A 27728-nucleotide genomic window follows, 5' to 3' on the forward strand; every position below is an offset into this window, starting at 1 on the left:
GAAGTATATGCAAGTGTATGGGTTATGTCCTAAGAAAATGACATAAGGATATGCAAATATTATGGGTATGATCCAAGGGAATGATGCAAGGGTATAACCTAATGGTGGTAAGCAAAGGTTTGACCTAAGGGTGCTACACAAAGGTTTGACCTAATGGTGGAGCCTAAACACATGATGCAAGGATAAAACCTAAAGGAAGTATGCAAGGGTATGATCTAAGAGTGGTATGCAAGGTCCTAAAGGTGTGATGATGTGACTATGCAAGAACCTAAAAGATCAGAACTGGAAAATGATATCTGAAGAGATTTGAAATTTTTGTTTTGAGAACACAGGTTAAATGTTTCAATGACAATGTTTTTTTGCAATGTTTATATTTTACAATATGGATGGATCCTTGAAAGTTTAGACCAAGGTTTTTGTAAAGTGTTTTAATTTCAATTGTGGTGTTGATTGTGAAATGTTCTTGTTTGTTTTGCACAATTCTTATTTGTTTTGCGCACACTCTGAAAACACGACAAAGTGAATGTTTGTTTTCTTTTTAAATAAAACACATTCAAGCACAATCCTAAGGTTGGCCAGAACAATACTTGTTAGGTTCCCACTTGATATTACTCTCAGTCGTGCCTACTCATAGCAGATAGCCTAGGAACTTGGTAGCACTGGCTCCCCTCCATGACACTCACTTCTTCGGGCATACCAAGTTCTGAATTCCTTAGATCATCACTTCTCAAGGAACTATTATCTCTACAATGAGCTGCGAAATTGTGGGACAGCTTTGAAGGTCCGACCTCCTATGCCAACAAATAGAAGGTTTTGGGTTTCTAAACACAAGGGCTCGTAGTCAAGGCATTCATATGAGTGGCCATAATCAGTAGCGTTTTCCACTCCATTAAAAGAGGCCTCTCAACCTGTAGAGGTTATGTTCTATAGGTTTTTACATGTCACGCGAGCACTAAGGGAGACATGACATCATTATGGTAGCATATAACACTCATCGCTTACAACTTTCATCACAAATGCATTTGTTTATAGTGCCTTGGAAGGGCTTGGCTTCCTCCTATTGCGACTTGGGTCATTCCCTCTCACCGAGCAGAAAAACTTAGAGTAGAAAAAGAAATGGAGCTTCTCAATTCATAAGTTTTAGAGTTTGGGATAGATCAAACTAGATTTCACAAGGAGAAAGAGTTATTACAGGGATTTGAAGAAATCCTAGCAAAAGAAGAGATTTTTGGGAGGCAAAAATCAAGAGATGCCTAGCTTAAAGAAGGGGATAGAAATTCGAATTTTTTTCATAACAACAATAAACAGAGAAGGGCTATTAACAAAACAGTGAGAATTGAGGTTGATCAAAAAGCTAGTAACAAAGACCCAGTGAAAATCTCAAATAAATTAGTAGCTTATTTGGAAGACATTTTAAATAACTAGGAGGGTTCAAAATTAGGCCCTCAATAGAAATTCTTAAGAAACATCCCAAAGATTTTATCAAATGAAGAAAACTTTATGCTCAACAAAAGGATATATTTTCAGGAAGCAGAGAAAGCTCTTAATCAAATGCTCCCAGACAAATCTCCAGGGCTAGATGGTTTTTCTGCATGCTTTTTTCAAAGATGTTGGTCGATTATTGGTCAGGAGCTTACAAATGCTTTAGAAGCAACAAGAAATTCAAGTCATTTTTTGAAGGCTTCTAATATTGGAGATTTCAGACCCATCTCCTTATGCAACTCCCCTTATAAGATATTTTCAAAAACATTAGCAAACAAATTAAAGGAGGTTCTTCCTAATATCATTTTAGAAGAACAAATTGGGTTTGTTTTAGGGAGATCCATTTTGGATGGAGTAATTATATCTCAGGAAGCCATTCACTCTCTTCAAGTGAACAACCATCCTAGTATGCTGATAAAATTGGATATTAGCAAGGCTTATGACAAAGTGGTTTGGAGATTCTTATGCAAGTGTCTGGAAACCTTTGGCTTCTCAAAAATATGTATAAACCTTATCTTCTATTGTATTTCAACACCTAGATTTTCAATCCTAGTTAATGGATCACCATATGGTTTCTTTGAGTCTTCTAGAGAGCTAAGACATGGAGATCCAATATCCCCCTTCCTTTTCATCATCATGGTTGAATTGTTGGGAAGGGCTTTTCAAAAAATCTCAACTAGTAGGAAGCATTTTAAGGATTAGGATTACAAATGCAGTGGAGGCAGTCACACATCAGCAATTTGCAGATGATACAATGATCAATAAAGAGAAATCGAAAATATTTTTCTTCAACATAAAAAATGAAATGGAACCTCAAATCCTTGCCCATCTTAATTTCAAAAAAAAAAGATTGCCATGCATTTATCTTGGTTTACCTATAGATAAAGGAATAAGAACCACAAAAGTCTGGGACCTGCTGGGTCAAAAAAATAGATAAGAAAATGAACTCATGGAAATCTAAATGGCTCTCTTGGGCACGCAAAATCATTATGTTGAAAACGGTTCTTTCAGCCATTCCAAAATATTTAATGTCATGTTTATTATTGTCATTTGGAGCTAATGACAACCTTATCAAGAAAATGAGATTTTTCTTCTGGCAAGGGGCAGTTGAAAAAAGGAAAATGGTTATGGTAGCATGAGATAAAATTTATAGACCCAAAAATCATGGAGTAGGTTTGAGGAATCAACTCTAGCAAAATAAAGCCCTTGGAGCTAAACTATCTTGGAAGATATATAGTGATCCCAATAGGAAATGGGTGAGGATCATGAAAGGTAAATACTTAGAAGATATGAGTCTAGAAGGAATATTTCGAACTAGCAACCCCCCTAAAGGATCCAAAGTGTGGAACTTTATTCTAAGTTGTAGGGACCCAATTTCGGTAAAGCTATCTTGGAATGTTAATAAAAGAAGTAAAGTGAAATTTTGGTCAGACTCTTGGGGTGGATACCCTACCCTTATTTCAATATTGGACCCCTCTCTCCTTAAAGGCATTTCAGAAAACAGTTGGGGAGTTTATCTTAAAGACTACATCATTAAGGATGAGAAAAATTCAACTCTTAGTTGGAAGTGGAAAGATTTTGATGATTTCTAGGATAATAAGGAGGAAACCTTAGCACTTAAGGATATCCTCAAATAGAGATCTTTATGTTAGTGTTGGTTTTTTATTTTTCTTACGTTATGAGGTATTTATTTTTCCTACACATATTATTTAAATTTGCATAGGTTATTAGGAGTGGTTAATATGAGGACACGTGGTGAAATACTTCAGCTACATGTGTAACTCTCCACCTCACATGAGTAGTTGAGTTACACACCCTCTTTTAGCTTGTTGTGTCATTTCTCATAACCACTATTTTGTCATTTCCTAAATGGGTTATGGAGTAGTTCGGTTTCTCACCCTCCTTTGGCTTTATGTGTCACCTCTTATAACTCCTTTTTTGTTTTCATGTAAGGAGGTTATGTCACATGTTTTGACATTTACCAAGTAGGTAAAAACCTCCCACCTTTTATGAGGTAGAGGTAAAACCTCCCACTTTTTATGGAGGTGGGAGTTAATGCACCTCTTGGTTGTATATGCTATTATTTTTCTATATAGTAAGCACTATACTCTCACCTTCACTAGTTCAGTGATAGCTCGATGAGAGTCTTCTCAAAAAATTTCTTATGTCTTTATTGTTTCTCTCATATCAAATTTATCTTCATTCAGCTATTTTGATCTTCGATCATCTGTTGCTTGGAGTTGCATGTGATCTACGGCCTGTTAGGCCCATATAAAATTTTCATTCCATATGCGTCCATATATGAAGTAATGCTTGTCTAATTCATTGGTCAAGAACTTGCTTAAATTTTTGCTTGTCATTCAGTCCTTTTTAGGTTCCACTACCTTGAACTTGAACCTTGAACTTGAACTTGAACCTTTTTGGTTCAAGGTTCAAAGTTCAACGGGCATTGTTTCAAATATTTTCTTCCCGCGCAAATTTAAGCTTTGCTAGTTCTTGTCGGCATTTTGCATTCTTTGAACCTTGAACTTGAACCTTTTTTGGTTCAAGGTTCAAGGTTCAAGATTTGTCATGTTAATATCATTTTGTGATGGTTCCGCAAGGCTCACAGTTTTATGTATAGGTTCCTTGAAAGACATGCGACTTGCCACGTGGTGATAGCGCGGACTTTTAGAACACGATAAACGGTCACCGACGGAAGGGATATTCTTTCTCTAGTAATTTGAAATCTGTCATTTATGGCAAGTATGTGTGAGGATCTGTTGTGTCAGAGGGGAAGTGACTTAACGGTTAAGGCGTACCTTAGCGCGATCATTTCAAAGTAAGGTCACACGAACAAGGAGTAATGAGGGCAGCTTTAGTAATGATGGGTAAGATTTTCTCGGCTTTAAAACTGAGTAGTTGTCTCATTGGGATTATTATTTTCTAGAGAAGATTTTGAGGAGTTTTCGGAGCGGGAAAAATAAGCTGCGATAGGGGTTTACAGAGGGCAGAGGAATGTATGTTAAAAAAAATTCTAAATTGCTGTAGTTTGTTTTAAAAGATCTGGGTGTTCTTTAACCGCTTGTTTTTGTTTTCACTTTCCTTCTTCGCCTGGGATTGATTCGGGAAAACCACAAACCAAAACATGAGGCCTGTTTTGCCCAAATTGATGAGCTCATCTCCCCTCGTAAGCTCTTTACCGGAATTGGGTGATACAACACTAGTTCAACTAGATTTAGATGTCTTTCTGGAGAGAGTAAATAATTCAACCGTAGACCCCATGATGAGAAATGTCGCTCATAGCGGATTATTAGAAGCCTCTGCCTTTCCCACAGCTGCTCCCTGCCCTGAGTTAGTCTTAGAATGTATGAATCATTACAACAAGGGCAATAGGTGCATAAGGAAAAACGATGGTGAAGTCTTGTTGTCTATTGATAGACAGACGGTAATGGTAGCCATGGGTATTCTACACCGGGAACCCTATGAAGACTGGACCATTGGTAAATCTTACGGGATTTTCTCTGAAAAGAAGCAATATTATAGAACTGTGATTGCACGGAATTGGCTCTTAAGATTCCAAAAAGGGGGCTCGAGGCTGCCGAGACCTTTAACTTGTGAACATTTGATTCCAACAATCCGAGACTTGGTCATACTGCTGAGCAGGGTGAACGGTAATTCTCATTCTTTTTATTGGGAAGACTAGATGTATTTCTTCATTCAGGTCACTCTGGATAGAAGCCGTTTCATTGACTGGGGAACTGTTCTTGCAGAAAGGTTACATGAAGGCCTGAGTAATTATCTTGGAATGCCTAATTTTTATGTCATCCTATCTGTTATATATGCTTGCCTGTGTGAGAGAATGGTCGAGGTTGTCTCATGTAAAATGGGTTCAAGGCATGAGGATTTATGAGTATCATCCTAATCTAACTTTGAAAGGGCATGTTGATGATTATCTCCTTTGGAATGATGTTTTCGTTGGGACGCTGACCTTTGAATTACAGGGTAATTTGCATAGAAGAATGTCTCCAGAAGTAGTTGAGCTTGTTAACATATATGGCAATTTCTTTATACAGTTCAGCCATTTCACTTATTTAAGAGTCGGGGGATTTAAGGGTGAACCCTTTAGACTTCCCAGGTACGTTTTAGATTCCTACATTTTGATCGAAGTATCTAGACAGCTCGCTTATGTCGCAAAATATTATGGTGAGGACTCCGACACAAGTGGAATTTTTCCCATTATAGCTGTAGGTCTATTTCTAATGCATTGAATCTTGAACTTGAATTTAAAAGGTTTCATTTGAACTCCTTTGTAAAAAGGGATAACTTTGATAGCAAGGGTTTCATCGCTTAGTATGTAAAGAAAGTGGTACTTGATCAGCATGTTCCTCAGTTGGAAGATTATTGGGAGGGTTGTCAGAATGAATTTGAAGTACGGAGAAGGAGTTGGTCTAGACTAACTTTGAGGCAAATTCATGACATGAAATTGCCCATGGATACCTCGGGTGTCACCACCGATGATGAAGACATACTTGACTCAGAGTTTATGAAACGGGTCCATGATGAACCTCTTCCAGAAGTAGATTGGAGCAAGAAGATGGCGGATAGTATTCAGACATGCACTTTTAGTGTAACCCGCAGGACGGAGAATTGGCTTAGGAGTTGCCAATTTCATCTGACACAAGCAACCAGTTCAAGAAGCAAAAGTGGGAAAAGGAGTACTGCAAGTAAAACTTCTGTTGTGACTAACATTCTTGTTTCTAATGCAGGAAAAGCACAGGAAAGGATTAAAGAAGAGAAACTTGACCTCGGGATTGAGCTTTCTATTACTGGCCGAGTTACCAGATCGAGATCCAAGAAGGGTTTCAAGCCGCCGGTTTCTCACCTCATTCTAGATTTGGACCCAAAAGAAACACCGAGCAAGATGACATCCCCTGTTTCCGAAGCAGACAAGGTTTCAATTGACATAGATGCTATCTTTCAGGACTCAGGAGCACTCGAAATCCGATCCCATATAGACCATGTCACGCCACCACCCTCAGCAGGGTTTCCACTCATGTCTTCAAAAGAACTGACCCTAGCACCAAAATGGCTAAGTGATTCAATCACCAGGAAAAGGAATGTAGTTCAGATTTCAGTATCGATGGAGGACGTCGTGAGCAAATGTCTGGGAAGGTAACCAAAGCCCAAAAAGTTAAAAACAGAGGCAATGATTGACTTAGATGAAAATAGTACGAAGCATTGGACCGCAGACATTGCTAGACCCGAGCCTAACAAAGATGCTGTTACGACTTCAGAAGCAGACTATGTTGTTGAACGAATAGATTTGGGCATTGGAACCGGAGCCGTGGATGTGAAGCACTTGGAGACTTCCACCAAGGAAATTATCTCTCGTGGCTGAGTTGAAACAAAGTTTGATGCATATGGCCCAGTATATCCATGCTTTGCAGAACACCCCCTTGCCATTGTCCCAACATTCAGGTCCATTTAGTCCAAAATCACCTAGCAATCAAAAATTCTTGGATGAAGTTCAGTGAAACAGAATGATTGTTGAGGTTTTCTCAAAGTGGCTCACCTCGATCATGCACCAGGCAACTAATTACATAACGGACTTGGTCCAGATTTTCAAGGATGCCAATGAGGTCACCAAAGCCTTGGATTCCGACTTGGTCTCGTGGTAGAGATTTCGAAGCAGATGCGGGATATTCAGCGTTATGGTCTAATGAACTTTCTTCAAGTATCAGGACTAAATGAAGATGTAATGTTCATTTGCAAGGAGAGTATTGAGTGGCACAACCAAATAATTGAGCAAGGTTATAACGAGTCAGCCACTCTACGTGGCGAGTTAACAGCCTTCAGGGCAACCATGCAGAAGGACTTACATTGTGTGGATGTTCAATTACTTAAAGAGGACAGTGAAAACCTGGAGGACACTACGGAGATGATTAACCAGTTCGGCAGCCACATCAGACAGATCAAGATGGAGAAATCCTTGTCCATGGAAGACTTTACGAAGATCTCTAAAGTAGAATCGATGCTCACTATTTGCCTCGATCATCTGGATTCACACAGAGATAAAGTGCAAATGGTAAAGAGGAAAAAGGAGCTCTGGAAGCAAAGAGTTATTCATATTAGTTTGCCGCACGTAACTATAATCCAAGAGTTTTCAAAAGTGCACCAAGAGTGGAGCGCAGCCAAGACACCAACCCGAGCGATCGCACCGGAACTGAGCAAACTGCATGACTAGCACTGCTGGCAGTTGTTTGCCAGTGTGTCTAGTTATTTTCTTTAAATTTCGGTTATACAGTTAGGGTTGCTTTCTATTAACTCTGACGAGTTAATTTTACTAGGGTTAAAGAGAACTATTGGGTCTGGTGACCTATAAATATCTTATGTAATGACTTTAAAAGGGTTCACTAAGTTTTTGGAAGCAAAACTATCTTTAAGATTGGCTAAGAACATTTTTGTGTATGAAGAAAGTAGACGATCATCAGTGAATGTGATATCTTATTAACAGTTGTTTTTAGTTTCAAATATGTGTGTTTGATTTTGAAGTCTAATTTATGTGTGGTTGTTATACTTTCTATATGTGCAAAAAACTATTGGCTAAGTTCATCTTTATAAGTTTTTATTTCCATCTTGTTTTAGTGTTCGTATGAAGTCTGTCGGCTTTATATAGAAAATTATATATGGATCCGTGTTTGCACTCATTTTATATCGACTGGTGTATGCAAATGCCTTTAAGTGCTTTCTGGTAAAAAGCATTCTATTGATTGTATGTAATTTGGAGCCGAATGAATATTCACTAAAGGGAGTTGTACCTAAATTCAGAGGTTAAGCAATTAGATGATTTTCCAACTATTTGGTAGAAAATTTGTCTGCTTTCCTATGCTTCACAGTGCTTTGAATTAAATAGATAAGGAAAGACAAATTTGTTTACCAACATGACCGACATCAAATCCTAGCTCAGTTATTGCTTCTTGCAGAATCTAACACTTTAACCTTTAAAGAAGGTTTGGATTCCTTTATCTGGCTTGGGGTAAATTCAGGAATATATAATTCAAAAGATGGGTATGAAACAATTGTCCAACATCAGAAGTTCGAGAAAACCGAAATCCTTGTTTCTGTTTGATGGGACAAAAGTTGCCTACCAAAAGCGGGTTTTTTACTTGGGCAGCTCTTCAAGGAAGAATTTTCACAGCAGAATGGTTCAAAAAATGGGGTATGCAGGGCCCTCAAAATGTGTTCTTTGTGAGAACGAGGAAGAATCCATCAATCATATCCTCCTTTCTTGTCCCTTTGCAGCTAAATGTTGACAATGACTTTATGCTCAATTTGGTTGGCAGACTGCTCTCGCAAATGACATATTGAGTGCTTTTAATATTGAGACATGGACCAGCTAGAACTCGAACCTAAGACCTTCCATATGTTATTGGAGTGCTCTACCACTAAGCTACTAGCCCCTCTTGGACTAGTTCATCATCGGTTCGGGTGTAGCTTATTTCCAACACCAACACCCCCCCTTAAGCCACACCTCTCGTGTGCTTGGGGCTCCTAGCCTAGAACTAGCTCTGATACCATGTTGAGACATGGACCAGCTAGGACTTGAACCTAGGACCTTCCATACATTGCTGGAGTGCTCTACCACTGAGCTACTGGCCCCTCTTGGACCAGTCCATCATCGGTTCAGGTGTGGCTTATTTCCAACACCAACATTTAAGAGAGTCAAATCTTCATCCTTCGAGCCTTTTTCATTCCTTATGGACTTCTTCACTCTCAATCACTATCTGGAAAATATGGAAGGAGAGGAACAAAAGAGTATTCAAAGGGGAAAAACTTTCATGGGAAAGGTTGATAAATAGGTTGGAAGCAACTATAATTGAAGTAATTAACAGTGGGCTTCTCAAACTTCATGGGAAAAACTCACTTTGCTTGGTGGGATAATAAGATGGTTTTAAACTCATATGGATTAAAGATCCCTTCCTTTGTGGGGTTGAGGGGGGAAGATTCTTCCAAACAAAGAAGAATTGCAGTATGGACTCCTCTTATAGCAGGTTCGATTAAACTTAATTTTGATGGTGCTTCTAGAGGTAATCCAGGTGTTTTGGGGGTTGGTTGCATTGTCCATTCCACAGAAAAGATAATATTAGCTAAATTATCCAAATCATTACCAATTGACACTAATAATGTAGCAGAGATTCAAACAGTTATAGAGGGTCTTTCGTTATGCAGAGAATTGGACTTCAGAAAGATTTAGATAGGAGATTCAACAATTATAATTAATGCCTTAAGATCTGGTTCAACCCCAAATTGGAAACTCAATGCATTACTAAGCAAAGCTATTGAGCTTCTCAAGGCCTTCGAAGCATTCACTATTAATCATGTCTGTAGAGAAGCCAATACATTGGTGGATGCTTTGGCAAATAGAGGAGTAGATGGACATTTTGAAAATTATATAAATCATACTAAAGGAAATAGTCATTAAGGATGGCAAGGAGAAGAATTTTGAAGAAACTCTCTTGGTATGAATTAAAGCTACCAAGCCTTACATCCAATCTTCTTACAACTTTGAATGAGTTAAGACTTATTCTCGTTAAAGTTTTTTGAATTGACTTAGAATTATTTGTCTTCATTGAGCATTTAATAGCATGTCATTTAGAAACTCATATTGTATAATTTAAAAGGCAAATGAATTAATTTTGCAGTGGGTGGATCTCTCCTCTTCCACCTGTTTTTTCTTGGCTTGCAGTCCTATCCATCGACTCTCTTGTACGTCATATCATGGACGTCATATCATGGAGGGCTTCTTTGCTTACTATTATTTCTGCTAGAATAGTCCATTTTGTTTAGTGAAGTTAAGAAAATTGAAAAGGTGTGAATTGTGCTAGCATATTCCACCTTTGTCCACATGTATTTGGTTTGTTATTGTGTGGTTAAATTTGATTTTGTTTGTTAGCATATTTAGGATACTATTTGTTATTTGGTTAAATGTGGTTCACGAGATTCATCATGTTAAATTGTATAAATATGTGACTCGTAATCCAATGGATAGAACTTAAGAGTCAAATGCTTCTGATAAATTGAACTTCACAAACATCATGTTGTTGGGTTTTTATGTGAAGAGACCATATCGAGTTTGTGCTTGGGTATTGTTGGTGCCTAGCAATTAAACTTGTGATTTTTGTTGCAGGGGGCTATGCCTTTTTTGTAGTGAGTAAAATGGCAAGCAAACATAGCTCTAGGAGAGGCAAGGAGTCGATGCATAGGTGGGCCGTTTTGGATAGGAAGCTCAAACAAACCTTTCCTTGCAAGTTGAACACTAGATTAGGTTTTATTAAAAGAGTGCTTGGTGAGATGGTAATGAATGCACAAAATAGGCCAAAGGCCAACCATTTTTGTGGTAGTTTCTTTCATTGGGCATGTTGTCACATAGAACTCTGTAGAGGGATTTGATTGCCCTCTTTGGCCAGAGATAATTAGGGGCCGCAACTCTTGGCTAGAGCAACAAAAATGTCAAGGTTATAAAAAGTGGTGAAGGGGTGAATGAAGAGAAGTGAACGCTAGGGGGCTCAAGGTGGCAGCTGATAATGCTTAAGAGTCAAATGCTTCAAAATAAATTGAACTTCACAAACATCATGTTGTGGGGTTTTTGTCTTATGTGAAGAGACCATATCGAGTTTGTGCTTGGGTATTGTTGGTGCCTAGCAATTAAACTTGTGATTTTTGTTGCAGGGCGCTATGCCTTTTTTGTAGTGAGTAAAATGGCAAGCAAACATAGCTCTACAAGAGGCAAGGAACCAATGCATAGGTGGGCGGTTTTGGATAGGAAGCTCAAACAAACCTTTCCTTGCAAGTTGAACACTAAATTAGGTTTTTATCAAAAGAGTGCTTGGTGAGATGGTAATGAATGCACAAAATAGGCCAAAGGCCAACCATTTTTGTGGTAGTTTCTTTCATTGGGCACGTTGTCACATAGAACTCTGTAGAGGGATTTGATTGCCCTCTTTGGCCAGAGATAATTAGGGGCGGCAACTCTTGGCTAGAGCAACAAAAATGTCAAGGTTATTAGAAGTGGTGGAAGGGGTGAATGAAGAGAAGTGAACGCTAGGGGACTCAAGGTGGCAGCTGCTGAACATCTGTGGTATTGGCTTATAAGTTAGGGAACACTAGGGGGCTCAAGGCGGCAGCTGATGAATATCTATTGGCATTGGCCTATAAGTTAGCTCTTATGGTTGTATACAGTTTTGTTTTGATGTTGTTTGTCCTTGATCACCGTCTTCTATTTTTTGAGCATATAGGTTCATTGAGCAGTAGCATGCAGTGTACAGCAGGAGTTATTTCGCAAGGATTTTAATCCTTTGTTTAATCACACAAGGTTTTGTACCTCTGGAGAGAGAGCATCATTACAGAAAAACGGTATTGAAGCAAGAAATTGAACGGCATATCTATTCATTTACAAATGCAAATAGCATGTTTGTTGAGCAACTAAAATAAAGTTCTACAATCAAACTGTGTGCTTTCAAATACACACATCTAATGCTCAGCCATGATTTTGTGAATGTCACGATTAAATCTTAATCTGAACAAAGCATATATTCAAGTCAACAAAGATAACTTTATTGAATAGTATTCACTCAACTGAAGAGCTTGGGTTGATGCTTTACAATTTTTCCTCTTTTAAATACTTAATTGAAATGCAATACTCTGTGCCCTCCCATATTAGGATCTTCACAACGTGAAATTTAGTTGTCTATGTAAAAGGAAGCACTAACTTGCACATATGTTATAGTCTATTATCCTGAACCTTGTTTTGTATCCATCATGTTCTTACTGGCTCTTATTAAGCAAAGGTCTCAAGAAGAGGCCTGATTCTGTCATCAAATATTGAAATGCACTCCTAAATTGGCAACTTCTGTTTACCTCCTCTGACTCAGTCCAACAAAATTTGTTTTCAGCTCCAACAAAATCTGTTGCTACAAAAAACAAAAATTATAATGGAACTTTCGTTAATAGATTTCCATGCTGAAAATAATACAAATGAAATAACAGAGATGCTGCATCCGGGGCCACAAATTGTCAGTAGAAAGGGGCAAGGCATAGAGCACGGTTTCCTCTGATGACCTGTTGGAGCCCAACAAAATTGCACACTACTGAGCATTTTGAGGTATTTCACCAATAATATCAAATTGTTAGGTTGCCGAAGTGATAAAATAACAATTTCTAGAGAACAGTCTGCAGTATCGTCCTCGAATATAATCAGATGTTCACAATAAGTATGGTGTTTACATATTTTACAATCTACGAACATACCAAATAAACTAAATTGCTCACTGTTACAAATATGAAAATTTGCTTAAAAATGGAGCGTTTGAACTAACACCTGACGAGGTAAGGAAGGTCAAATAGAAATATATTACACAACCCCCACACATGCACTGCACTCTTAGATTGACTTCTTACAAGACTCAATAACTTCCGTGACACTGGCATGGGTTTCTGATGAAATCATATTCAGTGACAGATGAAACGCCTGCATAAAGCCACAACACAGTCAACTAAAAAGGGGTTTAACGGAAAACATGTATTCAAATTCTTTAGGTAACCTGACTCCTTGCTCCGTTACACAAACAAATGAACAGAAGATAATAAAATACCATCATTTTTTGTGAATAAACTTTACTTTCAAACTAGATTACATGTATTAAATATAGAGTGTAAGGTCACTGGTAACTATAACAAATGCAAAATCTTTTATCCAAGCTCAATAGGTATTTATGTAGATGAAGTGGCTGAGGGAATAGACTAATCATATTGAAAAAACTTACCACAAATCTCTCCAACACAGGAACAAGAACCTTCAAATTACGACCAGGTAGGCAAAGAGCTATAGCATGTCGTGCATTTTTGCTATTTATAAAAACCATTACCACATTATGTGAATTAGCATATTTAGATTGTTAAATAGAAAGCAATTAAACGTCATGAAAAGCAGCCTGAACAATAAAATAAATAAGCTTGTGCTAACCTCTCTTTTGACAAGAAACCAAGGAGGAGAGCTGCATATGCTTCCACTATCATATTTTCTGCTTCACGTTGGCCTTGCTTTATAGCAACTTCATCGGTTGACTATCAATTAAATCAGAAAATCTGTTAGTCTAACTTTACATTGATGAGATCACCTTATAAATCCTAGAAACAAATTTAGTATTAAAACATAACAGCCAATGTTGAAGCTAGATTTTTCTTTAGAACCACTCAATTGTCAAGCCTCTACCACATAGTTGTCAGATTCAAAACAAACTCATTAGTAGTTTTATTTCCAGCATTTCATTCCATTCCCGCCATGAAAACAGGCCACAATTTTCTACATCAAGACATCATCCCATGTGTTTTTTCAACCAGCCACACTCTACCTATTTAACAGAATTGTCATAAAATAGTCTGGGTCCATTCCCTTGCTGTTCTTCAATTTTTACAAAAGAAAAGTTGGTTTCATAGAAAAATTTAGTTAAGTTACAGTTTAAACAGATGCTACACCTATATTTTTGGCTCAAATGGAAAACAAGAATTATAGCCTTCAGGTATGGAAAAAAAGGCTATAATTTCCACAGTCAACACCTAGCATTTCACACATACCAGAAACCTTGGCATTTGTAGGGAAACTAAATGTGAAGAATCACAAAACAACAGGTTTTTTATGAGAATAAAGCCTACATTATCCACAGCATTTTCTGTTACGATCCAAATCACATGCATAAATTCCTCATTTGCCTACCTCCATTGCCAAACTTCCTCCACCTTCAGCTGCCTCGCCAGCTCCTTGTTTGGTCAAAAAAATTGAGCACAGCAATGGAATTACAGCCCTGCGACATTCCCTAACCTCAAAATCTCCAACGGTGCTTCGAGGCAAAATAACACTCGATGCAGCAAGGCGTGCCCTGTAGTGCAATTCATAGTTAGACCCTTCATAATTGAAAACTGAGGAAGCAAGTAGCTAAAATCATATAAGGCAAATATATTATCCATTTCCAGATCTAAATCTATATATTATAGCTCCTTGAACAGATGACAAACTTCCAATTCATACTGCAGAATAAATATTTGTCTATTTCTAATTCTATAAAATTTAAATTTAACACCAACACCTACAGAAAAGACAGCAAAGAGTTTGCCCAACAGCCTATTGGTCTCATAGAACGTAATCAGTCCAAAGAATAGAAAGGAATTAGTCATAATGTTCTTCTATCGCACAGAGGTTGCCCAAGAGCCTATTAGTCTCATAGAAAGTAATCAGTCTGAGGAATAGGTGGGCTTATCTATGATTTTAATTAATAGAAAAGGGACAATGAATCTCTTTTAAAATCCCTCACCTTTTCATCAATTCATGTAGCTTGTCAATTTGTTGTCTTTCCGTTTTGACAGGTGTGCTGTTCTCTCTACAGCATGGTTCTTTCATTTTCCCTTGCATTATCTGTTAGCTGTTCTAGCCAACTTTGAAATCCATGGCTTCTCGAGATAGTGGTAGATAAGGGCCCTAACAGCCATGGAGGTAGTACGATGACATTTTGTGTGGGCACAACATCAATTAGATTTGACTACAACTTCAATTAGATTTGAGCAATGTAGTCAGATGACATGCATTGAGATCTCTACTACATCAGTTATTGCTACATCAAACTCTAGTGTTGCTTCTTTGAGAGCTTCCAACAATTCCTTTCAGAAAAATCGTTTGAGTCTTCTAGATCCACTTGATTGGGGCTCTTTTCTATCAAACATCTTATCCTTGTTTGTGGAGTCTCATATTGTTGATGTGGAGAATACATTAGAGGATTTGCATTACCTCTTTGATGGCAATGATGTTATCACATCTTCAATGTTTTCAAATGCAATTCAAATTTTCCCCTCTTGGTTCTCCTTCTCTGATTGGGCATTCAGTTCTTGATTTGGAGGAGGTCTTTTTCCAAGATGAGGGCACCAAAGTTGCATTCAGAGAAACACATTTGGATTTGGATTCCCTTCCAGATTATGGGAATGGCTTCTACATTCACTACTGGATTTGTTTCTTTCCAAGGGGAGAAATGATTGGATTCCCATACAGATTAAGGGAATGGCTTCTACATTCACTACTGGATTTGTTTCTTCCCAAGGGGAGAAATGCTGTTTACAAGCAATAGATCGTTTTCTATCGTCAAGCACTCATCATTGGCACTAGAGCTATTTCTTGGAAGGGAATTAAAATTTGTTATATCTGCTCTCTCTTGTGAGTGGGTATCTACTATGTATTTGTAATGGAGTTGGCTAATTATGATTCATCACTTGTACATAACTGTTTATTTCTCTTTTGGAGAGGAACTTTCTCCCACTTTGGTTTTCTCCTTTACTTTTATTATATGAGAGATCTCTGTTTGTAAACGAGTCCCTGATCAAGCTTTGTTGTTGGAACCCATCTTCCCTTTTAGCTTATGTGTAGCCTCCTTGAATTGCACTTACAATGGGGTATTGGAGAGAAATTAATTATTCACGCTATCATTAGTTTAGGGAGTCATTGTTTAGAAATTTATTTTATTTTTATTAGATGTCAATATTATCACTTATGTTAAGATTGTCTTTTTGTTTTTTCTGCTTTGTCTAATTCTGACAAATGTGGATTTATTTATAGTTGTAATTACTCATTTTGTAATTAATGCCCCTGAAATTGCATTTGATTGCATCTTTATCATCCTTTAATGCTTTTCTCTTTTGACACTAGTGCTCTTGGTAGCATAATGTATGCAATGGTTTGTAAGAGACCGGATATTGCCCAAGCAATGAGAGTTCTTAGGAAGTTTATGTCTAGTCCTAGCAGAAAGCATTAAAATTATACTAGCACTTGTACCTATAGGAGGTTCAAGGGATACCCCGATAGGATATTAAAGGTAAAACTTAAATGTATTTTTAACTCTATATAATAATTAAACTCTATATATGATTTGACATATTGTTGGAGCATGATTCTTCATGTGAAACACCCTTTTAGAATTATTAGATATCATAATAGTAATATGTTATAGCAATGCAGCTTTATTTTTTAAAATAAATTAATATTTAAATTTAAGTGGTCAACAACTTTATAAACAAATAAATATAATAAAATTTAAAAGTATTATAAGGTGAAAAGTAGCGTATATAATAGCCTTAGGGGTTAATATAAGAAAAAGTGAGATAGAGTGCATATAAATTGAGGGAGAAAATTGAAGGAGGTTGTTGTGGACATGACATTATTATATTATCGTTATGATATTAATTATTATTATATCTTAATTAATATTACATTATTATAACATCATCTTATATTATTATTTTTTATATTACATTAAATTTTAATATTATCTTACATAATATTATGATTATGATACTATTATATTATAAATATTATATTGTTATCATATTATCTTATATTATCTTTATTTTTTGATATCTCAGAGGTGTCCCCGCAACTCACTTGCGACCCTATTACCGAGTCAGTCCAAGCAAGGCAAGACTCAATTCTCTGGGTCACATGCTAAACCCACAAACCCCACCTAGGCACGGCTGGGTAAACCAGCTCTTTCAATCGGGACAAGGTCTGAACCTGCATCAGCTGTCCGTGTCTTTCAACGGCTCAACCAACCAGTCTACACCCCGGGGGTATCTTATATTATCTTTATTATTACACATATAACAATTAATATGTTATATTTAATAATATTATTATATTATCATTATATTTTAATTAAGATTACATTATTATATTATTATAATATTATGATTATGTTATTGTTAAATTATAGATTTTAATATTATCTTTATTATAATACGCATAATAATTATATATCATATTCTAATATTCTTATTATATCAGCTTATATTATTATTATATTATATTATTAATACAATATAAATATTAAGTTAAATAATAGTTTACAAGACCATTCATAAAAAATTATCAGATTATTAATTATTTTTTTATTTTTTTTAGGTAAGTGCTATCATTATGGGGATAGCGCCCTATATTACTTTAAAAAGAAAATTACATAAAGTTTTCGGGCATCCAGCATAACAGCACTGTCTCAGCTAGATGCATCTTTCAAATGACCAGACATACCATACAAAAGAGAACAAAAGTCCACATACAACACAGCCTAATTACATATTTCCACTTAATGCTTGGTAAATCACCGCTGCAAATTCTCCAATGCTAATAACATTATTGGTGGACTGCTCAGGAAGCCACCACTTTGTAGCTTCAATCAAGTTTCTGAATGGCACCATGTTCCCATTGAATACTGCGCACCGGAATACTTCCATGCGTTCTCCCCAAATACCTTCAGACGCTCACGCTCCTCCAGCCACACTTCCCACCATGCCATCACCCTCCTGGTTTCGCTATCCATGGAACCTTCACTGTCCTCTGCAGTATCCTCAGGGGCATCCTCTGATTCCGAGGACAAGTACTCCTTGACCTGGAAATAAACCTTTATTATGCTTACTTTGGTTCCCTCCTCAAGACTTAGGATGTCATTAGCCACATAGTCCGCGATCAATGGTTTCACAAAGCCATCCAAAAGCTCCACCACACGCTCCCCTGAATCTATGACATCAACCAGGGGCATAAGAGCCACCTCCAGGATAGTAGCATCACACCAGTGCCGTTCGAAATTGAGACTGATGCCAATTAATCCCCAAATAGCATCATAAACGAAGTCTTCAGTAATAAATAAGTTTCGAAGTTGTGTTCCCAACGCATTGCTACAATTAACACAACTAATATCTCCAAAATGAGCCATTTACATCCACGGCACGAACAATTCGGAGAGACCATTCTTTTGGCAAGTATTTATGGAGATAAGCATGATCCAGTTCCCAAATATCATCATTCCACAAAATCCACCAGATTCTTCCTCTGAACTCTGGCGTGTCCCAAACTGCATCCAGTACTTCCCAATTGCGCAGGCCAAGGCATATCCATGTGATGGATCAATCTGTCGTCAATTTTTGAACTCGTGATCAGGGCGTATGCAGTCTACCTCTTTTACCCAATTTCGTACTCTTATGCACGTTTCAGAGGTGTATGTCACTGCCGCCTATAACCCAAGCTCGGGTGCGGATCTAGTTAAAGCAGATTTGTTATCCTATTCCTTTTCGTGGGGAAATACAAAAGTCCTTCACACATTGTCTTGTTATACCATTGGCGGCCGAGACATGATTGAAAGAGACGAGACCTTTCCTTTCAATCCCAAGGTTTGCCAAAAAGTCTGCAACTTGATTGCCCTCACGATACACGAGTTATTTCATAGCTATTGATTGATTTGAGGTGTTTGTTTATTAGTGGCAACCACTTTTTGAGTTTCCAGTTCTGAAATTTTGACTTGATCACCCCATTTATTATAATCTATGAGTCCCCTTCGATGATGACTTGTGTAATCTTTTGCTGAATACAGAGTCGTAGTCCAGCCTCTAGAGCGCGGATCTCAACTTCATTGTTTGTAACAGATCCAATTCCTTCATATAGTCCGCTGATAATTTTACCATGCTCATCTCGGATTATTACACCAATACCAGATTCTCCCGGGTTCCCTCTACTAGCTCCATCAAAATTGAGTTTTGTCCACTCTTTAGGAGGAGCCTTCCATCTAACAGATTTTCTGTCGATTGGCTTCTTAGGGGGGGCAAAATTATCTAATCTTCTAAGAGACTAATGCTTTTCCTTTTCGCAGTCCCAATTATTGTATTTTTTAGGACCACCCTTTAGTATCTTACTATTTATCACTTCCTCGATTGCACCTTTTATTTTATCAATCATCATAGTATTTGATAGTGATGTCTCTTTGAAGATTCTTCTATTCCTTTCCTTCTAGATGTGCCAAACGATCATTGACGGACTGACCATCCATAGGTCACTCCACCTTGACTTCTATCTGATTGGCCAGGATAGCAGGAAGTCCAAGAGCATTTCGTTCTTACCCGTGGACCAATTTATCTGGAGGAGGAACCAGTTCCAACAAATTTCAGCCACTGGACACTTGAAGAGTAAATGGTTGGCTATCTCTTCGTCTGCACAGCACATCACACATCGATTGGGACCCAAGATGCCTATAGTTTTAAGTCTATCACTGGTAAGGATTCTACCATGTAGTGCAATCCACAGAAATGCCCCTGCTTTTGGCAATATTATTTTACTCCAGCAAAGTTTGTGAGGCCACGCATCACAAGTACCCCTATGTCGTTGTATTTCATATCCCAGTTTGACACTGTACTCCCCGGACTTTGAGGCGCACCAGATTATGTTATCATCTTCACAGGAGGTTGGTACTTTCCTATCTTTTAATGCTTCCCAAAGTTTCGCGCATAGTACAGGATTACCAAATCAGATTAAACTTAATATTAAGTCTCATTTTTAAATATAAGATGGTAACTCCTATCCTTATCCAGGAAGATGGTTGAGCAAATGAAGGTTGGAGGTTGTGCTGCGCTTTTGGGCTAGGGCTCATGTGCCCTAGCCCCCTCCTTTCTGCGAATTCTCAGCTCTTTGCATGGCTTTTCAGGGGTGTGTGTGTTGTTCCAAGGGGCGGCGTGTGGGGAGTGGGGTCCCTCTTTTCCTTGCTCTTTATTTTTTGTAGGTTTTCTTTGCCGGCTGTTTGGGGCGCTCTTTGTTTTTGGTGTTGTGTTTTGGATCGAAGGTTTGTCACAGCTCGTTGGTGATGTGTTTTTTGGAGGTGGGGTGCGGTTTGTTTTTCTTTGGCGAGTATGGAGGAGCAACGTTTGTCCTCTAGTTTGGTGGTGGTTGATGTTGTATTGCCTAAAGGATCTTCTTCGAGTGTGCATGCAAGGTCGACAGATTCTTATCATGTTGTTGAGGGCTCCAAACTTAAGAAAGTAAATGGTTGTCTACCGAGGAGTCAAGATCACCCAGTTCTAGTCATTCCCCTTGAATTGGTTTCGGAGGATATCGCTAATTGGAGCAAACATACTCTAATTTGTAAGTTTCTTGGTATCCATATCTCCCTGTCGACAGTGGAAGCTTGGATTCATCGTTCTTGGCAAGTTGAGGGGGATATGAAGATTATGTTGGCTGCAAATAGCTATTTTATGGTTGTTTTTTCTTGCATGTCTAACCGGAATCGTGTTTTTGAGGGAGGACCCTACTTTTACAATCATGTGGGCATGTTCATTAAATCCTGGCATGCAGGTTTCAACTCGGCTGAAGAATTACCCTCAAGGGTTCTTGTCTGGGTTCGTTTGCCTAGGCTTCCTTTGGAGTTCTGGAGAGAGGAAATTGCTCAACAGACCCTTGAGAAGAAGGTAATTTATTTTGCTTGTATTTGTGTTGAAACTGATTTGAATCATCCGTTGCTAGATTCTTTGGAAATTTGTTTAGGCTCTTCATCATGGGTTCAACAATTAGATTATGAATCTCTCCCTTTTCGGTGTCAGATTTGCCATGAGTATGGACACCTTCAGCATCAGTGTCCTAGGATTAATAAGGCAGCTAGTGGTTCTCCTTCTTCCTCAACTTCGAAAGGGGATAATGGGGACAAAGGAAAGGCTCCAGTGAAAGATGGCGGCTTGATAAGGATGGTTTTATGCCTACTAAGCCCCATGCTAAGGGAAGAGGACATAAGAGATCTTATAGGGATAGTCAAAATGATGAGGGCTTCAACAGATTTGAGGTGTTGGACACTTTAGCCTTGGAGGAAGGGATTTCAGTGGATGTTTCTTCCGAGGCTACATGTATGAATATGGATGTTGTGCAGGAGCAAGGGAATGTTACTATGGGTCCCATTGATGTGCAGTAGCAAGAGGTGCCCCCTAATGGTCCTGGTCTTGATTCGGGAGGCCCGAGTGACTCTATGGATTTGCAGGATGATATTGTCTAGGCAGATCTAGCTGAGTTGTTAGCATCTGGCAAGGGAAGAGGGTCTTCTCAAGTTTTGGGTTTGCAACAAAGGCCCCTTAAGAAGGTTTCTTTTGATAATTCTTCAAAAGCTAGCCGCAAAAAGGACCAGGAGAAGATCAAGTTAGCTAGGGAACTGTTGGTGGAATATGGATCTGTTAAGCCCATTGAGGCTCATTTCTCCCCATCTCTTTCATGATTATTCTCTCTTGGAATGCTAGGGGGTTGAATAACATCCCTCTACAAAAGGCTATTCTCCAGATATTTTCCATGTTCAGAAGACTAGCTTTCAATTGACTCCATGCTCTAGTGTGCTTCTAGTATCTGGCGATTTGGTCAATGCCAGTGCATTGGTTCTTTGAGCTCTTCTGGGGGTTTGGCTCTTTTTTGGGACCTGAGAAAGGTTGTTCCACTCTGGTGGATCTCTCGCCACTCTTCTCTTTCGATGGTTGCCTCTAGTTTGGAATCTGGAGAGATTATTTTGGTCTCTAATGTCTATGCTCCAATTGATTTACGTGGCAATGTTTCGCTATGGTCTCATATTCAGTATGTTCGCTCGTGTGCTCCTTTCCTTCCTTGGATTTTAGGGAGTGATTTCAATTGTGTGTTAAGTTTGGAAGAGAAAAGGGGAGGGTTAGCTCGGTTGAGTCCTTCCTCTAATCTTTTTCGTGAGAATGTCGACTTTCGGAACTTAATTAATATTAAGCCATCTAATGGGATCTTCACTTGGAATAATCGTCGATGTGGAGATGGAGCTATATCTGAACGATTGGACAGGTTTCTTGTTTCTTGTTTTTGGGTTGGTGGTAGCTTGATTACTTCTGAAATTCTTGATTGGAGGGCTCTAATCATTGGCCAATCAAATTTTTATCAGCCTCTATTTCAATTCCTAAAAGTCCTCCTTTCAAGTTCCAGCTTATGTGGCTTCGTGACTCTTCTCTACATGACTTAATGGCTAAATGGTGGAGAGATGATGGCCCTTCCAATGGTACTACTATGTATTCCTTTGTTAAGAAATTATAGTTTGTCAAATTTCAACAGAAGAGATGGAATAAGTTGTGCTTTGGTAACCTTCATGCTAGGAAGAGGAATGCTCAAGCTCTTCTGGATGTAATCGCTCATCATATTCAAGATCATGGTTTCTCAAAGGATTTGGGCAGGGCACGGTCTCAAGTTGTGAGGGAACTGGAGGAGTGGGAGCTCCAAGAAGAGATTTTTTGGAAGCAAAAGGCTCGAATTGATTGGCTCCAGGAAGGTGACAGGAATACAACTTTCTTTCATAAATCGATGCAAGCTCATCGGAATGGGGGTTATATCTCCTCTTTCGTGAATTTAGATGGCATTCAGTTGACTTCTCTCCAAGCCTTGTCTCGTGAGGCTACTCAGTTTTATTCTGCTCTTTTTTTTTTAAGACTCGCCTTTAGCTGAGGATGAAAATATGGTTTTGGCTTGTATCCCCTCTTTAGTCACCAATGTGATGAATGAGTCCCTTATGCGTCCAGTATCTATATCTGAGTTGGAGGAGGTTGTTTTTGGTATGCCTAAGGGTAAAGCCCCAGGTCCAGATGGATTTCCTGTTGAATTTTTTCAAGAATTTTCGGATATTGTTAATTTGGATTTGTTGGAGGTGGTCCATGAATCTTATGGTAGCAAACAAATGCTTCGAGCCTTGAACTCCACTTTCCTTGTTCTTATTCCCAATAAGGAAGGAGCTAACCATTTGGATTCTTTTAGGCTCATTGCTCTGTGTAATGTGGTCTACAAAAGTATTTCTAAATTGATTGCAGAGGCTCAAATTATGGCTCCCAAATCTGATCTCAGATGAGCAAGGGGGTTTTGTGGTAGGTAGACAAACTTTAGATGGCATGGTGATCACTTCTGCAGCCATTCACTCTATGGTGGTGTCTAGAGATAAATCTATGTTCATCAAACTAGATATGGCCAAAGCTTATGATACAGTTAAGTGGCGCTTCTTGGAAAAGCTTCTCATTGCTTTTGGCTTTAGTCAGGAGTGGCTCAATTGGACAATGAGTTGTGTTACTTCTTCTTCCTTCTTTGTTATTATCAATGGTGAGCCGTCTACGTTATCTGGAGCTTCTAGGGGTCTTCGCCAGTGGGATCCTCTTTCCCCCTATTTGTTTATTCTTATGGCAGAAGGCTTGGGCAGATTTATTAAGTCTCATGTTTCTCAAGGCTTGATTCGGGGTTGGAGTTGGGGTCATGGACTGCTCATGCTTTCTCATCTTCAGTTTGTAGATGACACAACTCTTTTGGGGCTGCTCATCTTCAGGAACTCAAATCTTTCAAACGGACTTTGGATATTTATTTGGCTACTTCAAGTCAGAAAGTCAATGAGCATAAATCTTCTATCTACTTTTTTAATACTCCTGAAGCTATTCAGAGAAGGATTGCCAATATTTAAAGGTTTCGAATTAGCGCTTTGCCCTTGGTCTACTTGCGAATCCCTCTTTCTATTGGTAGGCTTCCTAGACTGTTCTAGCAAGATTTGTTGGATAAGTTGCGTCGGAAAGTTGATCAGTGGACTCATAGATGGTTGTCGTTTGTTGCTAGGGTGACTCTTCTTCAATTTGTGATCCAGGCTCTTCCTATCTATAGGTACTTTGTTCTATCTGCCCCTGTGTATTTTCTTAAGGAATTTGATGCTCTCTCACGCCAATTCCTCTGGAGTGGTAATTTGCATACTTGAAAATGTAACCTAGTTAATGGGATTTTATGTGTAAGCCGAAGGAGGGAGGTCTTGGCCTTCGTTCTGCTATCTTGAATGGGCAAGCTCTTGCTGCCAAATTATATTGGCGTTGGTGTACCTGTCATAATCAGTTTTGGGCTCGCATTCTCACGCATAAGTATCTTATAGGAGTTAGCATTCTGGATGTACCTCATTATTGTTTGGAAGGAAGGGGATCTCTGATTTGGCATACTCTGAACGTTGGGGCTCAGCTAATTAAGATAGGTTTATTTTGGATTTGTAATAAGGGCTCTGAAGCTCTCTTTCGATTGGATTCTTGGGATGGCAATCCTCCTATCCTTTTTTATGTATCCACACCTCCAGCCTCTTTGTGATGCTTTTTCTGCCACGGGTTAGGTTAAGGTGGAGAATTATACGACTGTTCGGAATTTAGGGCTAGCTAATGGTTATGTATGGAAGGACCCCCATGAATGGCCACCTAGTGTATATGAGGGTGCTCATATGGAGTTGGCCCAGATTCTTGCTTTGCAAGGGTGTAATTCCCTGGCGGGGCATGATATTTTGGCTTGGGGCAAAGATTCTTCTAGGAAGTACTCTGTTGCTGCTAGTTACTTGTAACTTATTTGACAGATTTTTGGAGGGGAGGAAGTTCCTTGGTGGCAGCATGTGTGGAGTAAATTTTCTTGGTCTAAACGTAACTTTTTTATGTGGCTAGATGTTCAAAATCGTTCTGACTTGGGATAATCTGTGCAAACGAGGTTTCCAAGGTCCCTCTATGTGTGCTCTTTGTGGCAATAGTGAGGAATGTGTTTCTCACCTCTTCTTTCAGTGCTTCTTTGCCAGACAAATTTGGCATTTCTGGTGGGGACTTTGGAACAAAGCCTGCTGGCATATTTTCTCTTTAGCTGAATTCTGGGCATGTTGGGGTAAGCCTCCGATTAAGACTTCTTTTCTCCAGGTTGCTTGGACTATTAAACCCTCTTTCAATATTTGGCATATTTGGCTAGAAAGGAATCGTCGTATTTTTCGTGATGCTAGGATGGTTGTTCAGCATTTGTGATGGAGAATCATTCATTCTATCCAAGAGACTGTTATGGCAAAGTGTGATTTTGATGGGTATGAGGATCTTGGGGATGTTGATATGTGTAATCGGTTCAATTTTTCTCTTCAGGGAGGTGCTCCTTCTCCTAGGGTGCAGCATGCTTGGCAAATAATGAGAAATAGATGTCATCAACCTCTGTGAAAGATTAACTGGGAGGGTCGTTGGACCTCTCCACCTCAGGGAGTTTTGAAACTTAACACCGATGGCTCATCTCAAGGGAATCCTAGCCATGCTGGTATGGTTGGTGTTGGTCGTGATAGTTCTGGAGATATCCAGTTTATCTTCTCAATATATAAGGGTTTTCATACCAATAATTTCATGGAGGCTCTTGCCATTTTGTATGCGGTGGAGCGTAGTTGTGCTCTTGGCTGGAAACGAATTATTTGTGAATCTGATTCTCAGGTGGTGGTGACTTTGTTGAATGAGCGACTGTTAGACGAGGTTAGCTAGCACTTGGCTGTGGTGATTAGGCAGATTCTTTGGTTGTGCAATTCCTTGGAATTTGCTACTTTTAGTCACATTCCTAGGGAATGAAATGAAGTTGTTGATTGTTTAGCCAAATGGGCTTTTGATCATGGGCAGGGCTGGAATATAGTGGATAAAGGGCAATTATCTCCGGATGTCTCATTTGGTGGACCATTTAGTGGATATTGATAGAATTGTGTAATTTTCACTCTGATGGGTGTTTGGCCCATAGTTGAACTACTCACCGAAAAACTCAACGAGTTGCAAGTTTTTGTATCCGGCGAGTAATAACGACTTTTACTCGCCAGATAACTCACCGAGTTTTGGCCAAAAACTCGGCGAGTACAAGTCAAAAACTCGACCGCATGTGCCTGATAATGCAAAACGGCAGAAAGGAGATTCATTTTGTGTTTTTTGATTAGGTTTTGGGCTGAGAAGCGAGAAGATTGACTTGGAGTGTCTTGCAAGGTGATGTGGAACTCGGCGAGTTTTTGGCCAAAACTTGGCCGCCTGTGCCTGATAACGCAAAATGGCAGAAAGGAGATTCATTTTGTGTTTTTTGATTGGGTTTTTGGATGAGAAGGGGAAAGGTTGACTTGGAGTGACTTGCAAGGTGATTTGCAGTGATTTTTGAGTGATTCCAAGTGGATTTGAAGGGTTCCAAGTGGATTTGAAGGGGATTTGAAAGGGATTTTCAAGAAAAATCAGATTCCCAAGTTAGTTTTTTTATTTTTTTCCTATGCTTTTTTAAAACATTTTGTTTATTTTTTGTTGAATTTAGATGAGTTAGAAATCATTCCTAAGTAGTCTAAAATCTTTTTAACTTATTTGAACAAGATTTAACACTAGTTTTGACAAGTTTTGTAGATTTTTTCACTATTTTTTTGAAGAATATCTAGTTTTCAAAACAAAATCAAACCCTAATAGTTTTTTTTTTCTTTTTAAACTTTAAATGATGTCTAAATGTTTTTCAACTAATTTAGATAGTTTGCTAAATTGTTTAACTAAAATGTTAACTTTTTTTTTCACTTTGTATGTATAGGTTAACTAAGCATTAAATATGGCAAGTCATGATTGGCCACTAGAACCATGCCCATCCGGTTATATAGGCACCCGTCCTAAAGGTTCTAGAGATAGGGCTTGGAGGTATGCATAAGAGGGACCCGAAACTTGGGAAGTTATTTGCATAAAGTGTGAAAGAGTACTTCATGGAGGCATCAACCGCCTCAAATACCACCTTGCTAGCATAGACAAGCATGATGTTAGAGAATGCATAGGGACCACTCCTAAAATAAAAAGAGAAATGAATACCCTACTTGCAGCTGGGGAAGAGAAGAAATTGCATAGGGAGAGGGTAAAGCTAGCCATGAGATCAGCCATAGCTGAATCTCAAGGTGCTTCTATTGATATTGAAGAGGAACAAGAAGCACTTCAGAGCATAGTGGGCTCTCAGCGTGGCCCACATATCCGCAAACCCACCACCATCTCGCCCATTGCATCCGGTTCCTATAGTAGAGTACTTGGCTCTAGCAGTACCAGTGCCACTGCTGCATCACGATCAGGGTCCATAGGTGACTATTTTGTGCCCAAGAACACACCTGGAGCACAACCATCATTAGAGGCCACTGGATGGGATAGGGAGGCACATGAGAAATGCCACATTGCATGTGTTGATTTTTGGTACTTCAACAACATTCCATTCAATGTGGCGGAAAATCCTTATTGGCTGAATTTGGTGACCGCAATGACAATTGTAGGAAAGGGTACAAGGCCCCTACTCGCAAGGAGTTGAGTGAGAGGTTAGTAAATTACTAAATAGTCCACTTGATTTAAATTTTTTTATTGTTTTGTAGATTTCTTGTTTATTAAATCAAAATTGTGTGCTAAGAACTAATTTCAGTTTGTTCTTGTAGGTTGCTCACAAATGTTGTTGGCAGGGCAAAGGAAGTGGTAGAGGAACAAAAAATGAATGGGCAAAATATGGTTGCACCATTCTTTCTAATGGGTGGACAGATGGCAAGAACTGAACCATTATTAAAAATTTGGTTGCTTGCAAGGACAATGTAGTGTTCTTGAAGTCA

At 38.7% G+C, this 27728-nt stretch overlaps 1 protein-coding gene across 4 annotated transcripts in view; it reads right to left on the bottom strand.

The window, feature by feature from the left end:
* Positions 1-11880: 11880 nt before the first annotated feature.
* LOC131053532 (wings apart-like protein 1) overlaps positions 11881-27728 on the bottom strand; it is a 65384-nt gene continuing 49536 nt past the window's right edge. For 2 of the 4 annotated variants that reach the window (XM_057988148.2, XM_059213890.1), the window contains 4 exons: positions 14237-14399; positions 13487-13587; positions 13287-13368; positions 11881-12991 (listed from right to left, as the gene is read on the bottom strand). In XM_057988148.2, coding sequence (XP_057844131.1) covers positions 12905-12991; positions 13287-13368; positions 13487-13587; positions 14237-14399 — 433 coding nt within the window. In that variant the 3' untranslated portion in view covers positions 11881-12904. The remainder of the gene's footprint in view (positions 12992-13286; positions 13369-13486; positions 13588-14236; positions 14400-27728) is intronic. The other 2 variants (XR_009107719.2, XR_009107718.2) reach the window with 2 other exon arrangements.

This window comes from Cryptomeria japonica, chromosome 2 (genome assembly GCF_030272615.1).
Source record: "Cryptomeria japonica chromosome 2, Sugi_1.0, whole genome shotgun sequence".
NCBI classification, from domain to species: domain Eukaryota; kingdom Viridiplantae; phylum Streptophyta; class Pinopsida; order Cupressales; family Cupressaceae; genus Cryptomeria; species Cryptomeria japonica.